The sequence below is a fragment of the Aotus nancymaae genome, unplaced genomic scaffold (genome assembly GCF_030222135.1).
Source record: "Aotus nancymaae isolate 86718 unplaced genomic scaffold, 86718_ANA_hifiasm-v0.15.2.pri h1tg000029l, whole genome shotgun sequence".
NCBI classification, from domain to species: domain Eukaryota; kingdom Metazoa; phylum Chordata; class Mammalia; order Primates; family Aotidae; genus Aotus; species Aotus nancymaae.
Window position 1 is genome coordinate 11,332,864 of NW_026988442.1, and position 10,103 is coordinate 11,342,966.

Genomic DNA, 10,103 nt, shown 5'->3' on the forward strand with positions numbered 1-10,103 from the left:
GACTCATTGCTTCTGGAAGTTATATATTATTCCATCATATGGATAGATCATAATTTATACATCTAATCTCCGTTGAGTGTAAAATGGAATTTTTCTAGATCTTTGATAAAACAAACAAAACTGCAACTGACCCTTTGCACATATATTTTTATATACTTGAGTAAAAATGTCTAAACACGTTCCTAGAAGTCAATTTGCTAGGTTAAGTAAGCGTAAAATTTTGCTTTCCATGAGCACCTTTTCTAAGTCTCCTTTGGGTCATACATGGCTGGATGAAATTGCTTGCCTTCTAGGGCAAAAAAATAAAGGCTTTAGAAAACTAAAATGAACTTTTTTTATGCAAACCTAGAAAAATTTGGGTTGTGACAACTTCTCAACTGTAATGCTGGTGTGAAAGAAAAAATAAATACTTTAAATAGTGAAGAAAATGAACTTTTAACCTAGAATTTTATATCCATTTATACTGCTATTTAAATATAGGGGCATAATAAAAATAATCTCAAGCATAGAAGGACTCAGAATGCTTGCCACACAAAGACTGGAGAAAAAGCTCAATTAAAAAGAGAAACAAATACAGAGGGATGTTGTAAATGATATACAAAAGGTAAGAATTACCAATTACTTGTAATTTTCTAGTTGACTTTAAAGTTAGACTAGAACGAGAGAAAGAATGTATCCAATAATTGCCCGTAAATTTTAGATAATCACCGTAGTTAAGGGACAGGATGAGCAAAGCTCAGTGGAGGGAAAACCAAGGAGTGTAACAGCACTGCTAAAGTACTTGCTTTTGTAAGAGGTAAAATATAATTATTGATAAGTTTTAAATATCAATAAAGGTAGATTATCATGGACACGGGCTTTATAAGATTGCTTGTAGAATAAGAATAAAAATAAAATGAATATATTTTATACCAACTAAAGGACGCCTTATCCACCTAATTGAAAACAGTAAGTAAGCAAAAAAACCTACAATAAATAGAAAATATAGAATAAGTTAGCAGAAATAAGTCCTAATATAATTTTACTTACAATATATGTAAGTGGGTTAAACTCATTAAATAAAGTCTTATACTCTCAAATGAGACAAAGAAAGAAAGCTCAAATATCATGTTGTCTAAATGACACAGACACACGTGCCACACCAGGCAAATATAACCTAAAAGAAAGCTGGAGTCGCCTGCGCAACATGGTGAGACTCCCACTCTACAAAAAAAAAATACAAAAGTTAGTAGGGCATGGTGGTGCATGCCTGTAGTCCCAGCTACTCAGGAGGATGAGGTGGCAGGATCGCTTGAGCCCCGGAGGAGGTTGCAGTGAGCTGGGAGGGATTGTGCCACTGCACTCCAGCCTGAGCAGCAGAGTGAGACCCTATCTCAAAAAAAAAGAAAGAAAGAAAGAAAGAAAACTGGAGTGGCAATCATAATATGTGACAGAGAAGAATTCACAGCAAAATGTGTAATAATTGACAAAGAGATGGGTTATATACTGATAAAGAAATATTTGAGGTTGAGCACAGTGACTCACACCTGTAATCCCAGCACTTTGGGAAGCCCACATGGGAGGATGACATGAGGCCTGCAGTTGGAGGCCAGACTGGGCAACATAGTGAGACCCCATCTCTACAAAAAAAAATCTCAAGGACATTTTTCTACTTATCCCCATTTGCCAGAGCCCAGTCATGTGACACCAACCTACCTGCAAGAAAGGCTAAAAGATGTGGAAGGAGCACATGGATATTTGATGAGCACTAACAGACTCTACCACAGTTTGAAATGGTGATATCCACTTAATCTCTTCTTCCCAAATATAGATCACACTCATTGCCTTCCCAAGAGACACAACCCAAAATCCAATCCAACTCAAAGCCAGTATTCCTGGCAATACTTGATCCTCATCAGGTCCAGATGTAGGACCTGTGTCTCCTCGGTCTGATACCCTATGACCAAAAAGGACAAGTTATCTGTCCACTCACACTTATATCTACACCATATAAAATGCTGAGTCCAGACTAAAATAACTGCAACAAATGTTCTGCTCTGGAAAGTCATTGGTCCATACTAATGTTGAAATGCTGTTGGGCCCATATTGTAAATCTCATACCTGAACCTAATGAAGAGTCCTAGCTGAGGCCCTAATTCTGCTCTCTGAGATGAATTCCTTTGCCCTTCATACATTGTGACCCCTGACTCCATTCCCTTGGAGCTTTCTCCTAAGCCATAATTTTTGGCCGTAACTGAAATTGGTGTTTGGGAACTTGCCTTTGAAGCCTGCCTCCCTTCATGGAAGATTGGAGCACCAAAGATAGTTTTACAGCTCAGACAGAAAGTTTGGTGTCCCAGGGTTAATGGTTTCGTTGGCAATATGGTGCCTTCGAAGACTTAGTAGCCCTCTTAGTTGGCCCCTAATCCTTAATAGGCACATAAACTATTTGCATCCAGGCAGTTCCATCTGCAACTAACCAAACTCAATGTCCCTTCCTACACTTCTCAAATTGTTTTTATGATTCCTTATGCTGTTGCTCACTTGGTTTCCCTGTCTCTCTCTCTCTCTCTCTCTCTCTCTCTCCACCCCCCCCGCCCCCCGCCGACCTGCAGCTACCTTTAGGTCATCAAATTTAAGTTGAAAGTTCACATGACTAAACTACTAATCTATTCATTCACTCTTCATATATTATAGCATACAACATGATGTTATGAAATATTAATATGTACACACTGTGAAATGGCTAAATTCGGCTTGTTAATATATGCATTACCACATACTTATCATTTTTTCTGTGTGGTAAGAACATTTAAAATCTACTCTCTAGCAATTTTCAAGTATATAATTCATTGTTATTAATGGTAGTCACAATGTTGTACAATAGATCTCTTGAACTTATTCCTCCTGTCTGTGCAATTTTGCATCCTTTGACCAACATCTCCCCAATCCTCCTCACCCCCCAGACCTGGTAACCATCATTCTACTCTCTGCTTCTATGAGTTTCTCTTTTTAAGATTCCACATGTAAGTGAGATCATTTATTTATTAGTTTGAAAATAACCCACCACCATGCTACGCTGTCCACATGGTTCTATCCAGAAGAGAAGTCTCCTCAATCACATGGGAACCCTGCTAATTCCATCGATTTTTCTCATTGTGAAGGTCATCAATTCCAGAAGAGAAAAATCAGCAACCTCCTCTAAAGCTTTACAGAGACTTTTAGAGCCAAATAAACAAGAGGGAACAAAAGTTGAAACAGGATGAAAATGCAAATAAAGCAACGCAGGACCTAGGCTAACTCTGGGGGTGACATCAAGGTTCTGCCTCCTAAAAGCAGGCCTAAATGTTGGGGTCTTTGTGGACAGCTTCCAGACCTCTGATGTCTCTCATGGTGCCCTTGTCAAAAGTAACACCCCAACTTATTGTAGATCTGCCTTCGGTAGGGATTTTTTTAAAATGACATTGAGTAGTAGCCTCCTTTGAATTTTATAAATCATCTCCCTCAAACTTCTGCAGCAAATTACTTCTTGGCCAAGTCATTTTTCCTGGTGGGCACATAAGAGAGGGATTTGGCTTATAGATTGACATATGTTCATTATCGTTTATTTCCACAAACCTTCACTGAGAGCATGCTTTGTGCCATGGGGTCTCAAAAATGAAAGACACATTCCCTACTCTCAGGAATTTCACAGCCCAGTGCAGAAGACACACAGATAAGTAGACCATTCAAAAGCAGGATTATGCTAGAGTGAGACGGACTGTGAAGAATGGCTGGGCCCTAATAAGAGATCGGGGAAAGCCGGAGAAGATGTCCCAGTGTGAATCCTCCCTCTACATTGCTCCAAACACCTCCTCAAAGCCTGTGACTTGTAACCCTCTGCATGCCCTCCCAGTGCCTGGATCAAATGCTCAGCCCGTGTGCCACACAACAGACTGATGTTATGCATGGATAAGCTCTTAGATATCTGGCTGGTTCAGTACCCATCCCTCTGCCCCTACTGCAGAGAAGCCAACAAAACTCTTGTTCAGACTCACACTGCACACAGTGTTCTGAACCCCTGGATCTACCGCCTCCTGTTTCCCAAGGACCATGAAACCCCTGCTGCTGGCTCTTTCTATGCTTGTGCTCCTACCTCAAGTGATCCCAGGTAATCAGAGGTCAGGGAAGCTACAAAAATAGAGGTATAGTGGGTTCTGGCTCATAAGCATTCCAATGTGTCACTTACCCCCCAACCTGGGCAACTCCACAGCTCCCACACTGGGACTATGTTCCTGACTGGGGTAAAACCTGGGAGTAGAGCAAGTTATCCCCAATAGACAGGAGCACTCCCACCATCCAGAGTTGTCCTTTGTTCTATATTCCAAGTTGCCACCTAAGGAAAGCTAGACTCCCTTCCTTCTCTTTCCAACTTGTGCCAGCTCTTGAAAATGATTCCTGCAGCCCACTTTGCTATGTTTTCTTGGCCCTAAAAGTCCTGCTATAGCTGTAATGAAGTTCTTTTCTGAACAGGTCAGAAAATATCAGCAGAGCTATTATATGGAAGACAGAACTGGCTTTTCTTCTTCCTTCTACAATGGAAGTCTAAGCTTTTCATAATCACTGCTTTCTTAAGTATATCTAAAGGCAAGACCAGAACTTTGCAATCACTGGTGAAGAAGCCTGCTTTCCCCTTTGTTTTATGTTTTTCAAGATGCATTTCAATTTATGATTGAACTTACATAAAAATGAATCCAAATATTTCTGTTTTATAACAAAGTAAGCACATTTTGTGCATGGCTATGCAGCACTCTTTTTTTTTTTTTTGAGACGAAGTTTCACTTTTGTTGCCCAGGCTGGAGTGCAATGGTGTGATCTCAGCTCACTGCAATCTCCACCTCCCGGGTTCAAATGATTCTCCTGCCTCAGCCTCCCAAGTAGCTGGGATTACAGGCATGTGCCACCACGCCCAGGTAATTTTGTATTTTTAGTAGAGATGGGGTTTCTTCATGTTGGTCAGGCTGGTCTTGAACCCGTGACCTCAGGTGATCCATCTGCCTTGGCCTCCCAAAGTGCTGGGATTACAGGCATGAGCCACTGTGCTCTGCCTTTTTTTTTTTTTTAAGACAGAATCTTGCTTTGTCACCTGGCTAGATTGTCACCACCTAGCAGTGGTACAATCTCAGCTCATTGAAACCTCTGCCTCCTGGGTTCAAGCAATTCTTCTGCTTCAGCCTCTCAAGTACCTGGGATTACAGGTGTGCACCATCATGCCCAACTAATTTCTATATTTCTAGTAGAGACAGGGTTTCACCATGTTGGCCATGGCTAGTCTCGAACTCCTGACCTCAGGTGATCCACCAGCTTTGGCCTCCCAAAATGCTGGGATTACAGGCGTGAGCCACAGCGCCCGGCCCTATACAGCACTATTATTTCACTTATTATTTTGTGGCGATCTTTCCCTGTTACCAATCTAAATATCTGTCTCGTTGTTTATAAAGTTGTAAAGTTCCACTGTGGAATGCCATATAAAGTCATATATAGTCATTTGAGACATTTCCTAATTTTCTAACAACACATCAATGAATATGCTTGTACAAATATTAATATATTTACATATTTGAACAACGGCTTAAATAGGATAGATTCCTAGAAGGCAAATAACTAAGTTAAAGGTAAGTCTGGTGGGGTGGGGAAAAAAAATAAAGGTAAGTCTAAAAATATTTATTCCATTAATGCCTCTATTCCTCTGCCTTTATTGCAGAGAGGCCAATAACTCTTGTTCAGACTCCCACTACACATAGTGTTCTGAATGTCTTTCCTTTTATTATTCAGGCTATAGTGGTGAAAAAAAATGCTGGAGCAAATCAGGGCACTGCAGGAAACAATGCAAAGATGGAGAAGCAGTGAGGGAAACATGCAAAAATCTTCAAGTCTGCTGCGTTCCATCCAATGAAGACCGCAGGAAGTTCCTACGACATCTTCCACACCCTTGAATGATTCATCACCAGGAACTATGGATGATATTTTAACAGTAAGGTTCACTACAGACTACTTTGAAGTAAGCAGCAAGAAAGACGTGGTTGAAGAGTCTGAGTCAGGACAGGGAACTCAGACCTCTCTCCCAAATGTTCACCATAGCTCATGACTTCCTCTCGGATGTCACTCAACCCTGTCCTCAGAGTGATGAACTAAGTCACATATAGATAAAGCACTGAAAACACCACAGTGACCCTCCCACCCCCCCACCAATATGTAATTCTATTAATAGATACAAACAGCTATGTAAATAAGTCTAAAATTGTCACTATTTCCAATGATAAACTCTTCAGTGCTCTTCTTGAAATGTCAAATTATTTCCACAAGTTTTAACCTATTTTTAGTATTTCTTGTTTGCTAGTGACCTAGGCACCACCTCAGTAGCTTAGTTAACTATTCCAACAACAATTTTTTTATGTGTCTTCCTGTCTTCCCAACAGGTGTTTTATTAGCAGCATTAGTGGTCATGATCAAAATTCTAAATCTTTGCATCTGTGAGAGTAGCTACTAGGCCACTAAAAGCTTTTTTTTCTAGAACAGGAGACACTTCAGGTGAAAGCATTCATTTTCCTACTATGGTCTTGGAGCCCTGTTTCATCTCTCACTGTAGGAAGTTGGCTGTCCCAGGTGTGAGCTATGAAGACTCCTCTTTGTCCCAGTGGCTTCGGGGTTGAAACAGAAGCTGTCGAAAAGCTTCTATGGCTCCATAGACCCAATTCTTTGACCAAGTCTTGATCTTACGTGGACACCCAAAGGTAAGAATGCCCCTCAATTGTGGGTGAAAGGATGGGTCATTCGTCCACCTGATTACTGAGAGTTTTACTTGTCTCCCTCTGATACCAAAAACAGTTTTCACACCATCCCATCCACGTAACTCTACCACAGACTTCATTGTTATAAATCTTCCAATTTTGCTCTTCCCAAGTACCTAAACAACAAGCCAATCCATTACCAGTGTTTATGAATTACTATAGATCCATACCTAGGCAAGCCTTCCTTCTACTGGAAAGATTTCCCTTAACCACTGGCTTTTAGGCCACCGCTACACAAGGCTGTAATGCAGCACTTCTGTCTGGTGCTAGCACATCACGTAGATCATTCTACAAATATGGCCTTGCTTTTTTCTCCTTTGTTGACTAACCATAGGAACCCCTCATGATACCATTAGTATGTGATGAAGGAGAGGCAATAAAACAGGAATGGGTGCCATAGGGATCTGAACCACATGCTTCTGCAGTTTATTCTTGCCAAACCTGCTAAATTCCAGTTTTGAACATATCACTTTCACCTAACATTGAAATGCTTCTTCACAGGTCTAATTGTATTATCCAAGGGGTTGGGTAATACCTAATTCATGATGGGAAATTTGGATCTCATTATGTTTTTAAACTTCTTATTCCTGATCAGTCTGATATTTGAAGTCTTTGAAAGTCTGAATCTCTAGTCTATGATTTCTGCTGACCTTAACTCATGGTGCCTTATTTCCTTGTGTGTTTTGTGATTTGGGACTCTGGTCTGTCCATTTTCCTCAGAAGTTTAGTTGAGTAAACTAGTTGAGTCCTAAGTTAAAGGTCTACTCCTTTGTTTGCTTCTGTCTGTTTGGCACTACTAGTCTGGGACAACTTTGGGCTTGTTTTTTTTTTTTTTTCCTGTATGATCCATAAACTGTGAATTCAGGCTGAGAGACTATATGAGATCTATCTTGAGGTAATAAATTCTCAGTGAAGATTTTTTTCTATTTGCTGAGTACTTAGGTTCAAAACCAGCCAATTTTCCTTGAAAACCTCTGGTGAAGGAGAAGGGATGCTATATCTGCTTTACTTTTGCACAGCATATGTAACACTTTAAAGACAGGTTTATGTAGGGATCTCCTACTAGAGTCATATTTTTTCAGAACCTAGTCACTGCCTTCTCTCCCCTGCCCACGTCCACCTTGGCCAAAGCCGTGGAAACCGAAGCTCAAGTTCACCTGATTCAGCAAGTGCCTTTGTGACAAAAGCCAGCTTCAGTTACTGCCTTTGAAAGAGTGCCCACTTGCACTTCGTTTTAATATTCTTGGCCTTACATTCCTGCAAGGTTAAAGATGCTTTAAAGTTTTTTGTATATTTTAAGTAAGTTTTTTCACTGTTTTCAGTGGCAGGATCAGTCTGGGTTCTTCAACCAGGATTCTTCCTGAAACAGAGGTCCAGAACCAACACTTTTATCCAGATCATAGACTTTCTTGTTGGGATGGGTGGCAGCACCAGAGGAAGGAGGGAAAAAAAACCATTGTCAAAGGATGAAACTATCGCTCAATGTCTAAAGCCAAAATGCTGAAATGATTGCTTTCTTAAAAACAGGAGAGCCATGCTGCTCCATCATAAGTTCCTTCAGCAGAGCAAAGTGTTGAACTTATACAGCATTTGGGGAACACATTTTGAGGGAGTTGTGTTGGCTACAGAGGTGGGAATTGGTCAATGACAATTTAGAAGTGTGTACACTGAAATGAATTCAAACCTGATTGGCATAATCAAAGCATAATGCTGTCACTGACAATTAGCTTTCAGAAATGTGTTCACTGAAGCAAGTTGTCATTGATCAATGAAAAAAGTTTAAAACGTTTCAAGGTATTTACTTGTTATAATGACCATAGAACTGTCAGCCTTTTCCTAGGAACGTGGAGAGTTTTTATTCTCAGATGAGAACAGTAACCCCAGAAGAATCCAATGGACAAATAACAGAAGAGGAACCCCAAAAGATGATGGAGAAGGGGCAGCCTGAAAGTTAGGAAGAAAACAAAGAAAGGGTGAAATCACAGAAGACTAGGCAGTTAAGGTTTTCAAGGAGAGAATAACCTATAGAGGAAGTGCTGCCCAGAGGCAGATTGAGATACAAGTTGAGGAACATTAGGAAACTTTCAAAAAGGAGGTCCAGCTGCACTTGTTTATGTTTTTGTTTAACTTGTGGACAAAGACTTACAGACAGGTGCAAAAATACCTCCCTGAGGGGGTTGTGACAGAGGGGGCCTAGTGTAGAGTCAGGGCTTTCACCACCACGCAGTAGTAACAGGGCCACCACTCCCTGAGATGTGACTTGGAGGCCACATAGGGAACAGAATGTACCTCCCCATCCCAACCAAGTAGTATCAGAAGAGATACACCTGGACTTCCACCCCCACCTCGCAGTATCCAGGCAGCACCCCACTGTCCTCACCAGAGCCGTGTCAGAGGAGGCAAGCCAACAAAGATCATTGAAATACAATCCAGTATCTCATAACATAATACCAAAAATGTCCAGGTCCCAGCAAAAACTACTCATTGTAATTATAATCAGGAGAATCTCAACTTTAATGAAAAAAAAGACAATCAACAGAACTGAGAGCAACCCAAGTTGTGTGTATCTATAGTTCATTCCTTTGACTTCTGAGTAGTATTCCGTGGTACGCATGTAGTACGGTCTATTTAAGCATTTGTCTATTCAGGGACATTTTGGTTGTTTCCAGGTCTATTGGGAGTTTGAGGTTTTTTCCTAAGACCATGTGTTTCTTTGTTTAACAACTTCTCCCCCAAATAAAATGTTTTTGAAAATCCTTATCATTTATACATTAAAGAGGATCAACCTGATAATGGGTGAAATTTTTGGATAAAATAACAGGAATATTTAAACATACAATGGACTAAATAAAGGGTTTTTTATACTCTTGCTTCTAGTAATAATAAAATAGGTCACTTGGAACAAATATGTGGCAGACGAAAGGCGGACACTTTTTTTTCATTTTTTTTTCTTTTTTTTGAGACAGAGTCTTGCTCTGTTGCCCAGGCTGGAATGCAGTGGCGTGATCTCAGCTCACTGCAACCTCTGCCTCCCAGATTCAGGAAATTTTCACACCTTGGCCTCCCATATAGCTAAGATTACAGGCTCATGTCACCATGCCCAGCTAATTTGTGTATTTTTAGTAGAGATGAGGTTTCACCACGTTGGCCAGGTTGGTCTCGAACTCCCGACCTCAAGTGATCCACCCACCTTAGCCTCCCAAAGTCCATTGTACCTGGCCTGGATACATTTTTTTAATTTGTCAGAAGGCATTAAAAGACAAGATAATGGAGGATAAGAAAAAGTTTGGAAAA

General features: G+C 40.5%; 1 protein-coding gene and 1 pseudogene across 1 annotated transcript; both read left to right on the top strand.

Annotated features, from left to right (window-relative positions):
- Nucleotides 1–4,071: 4,071 nt before the first annotated feature.
- On the top strand, nt 4,072–6,106 carry DEFB118 (defensin beta 118). The gene is given in 3 exon segments (XM_012454989.3): nt 4,072–4,129; nt 5,794–5,922; nt 5,925–6,106. Coding segments are annotated over 3 exon segments (369 nt in total).
- Nucleotides 6,107–8,911: 2,805 nt separating this feature from the next.
- LOC135277119 (small nucleolar RNA SNORA40) lies at nt 8,912–8,989 on the top strand (annotated as a pseudogene).
- Nucleotides 8,990–10,103: the final 1,114 nt, after the last annotated feature.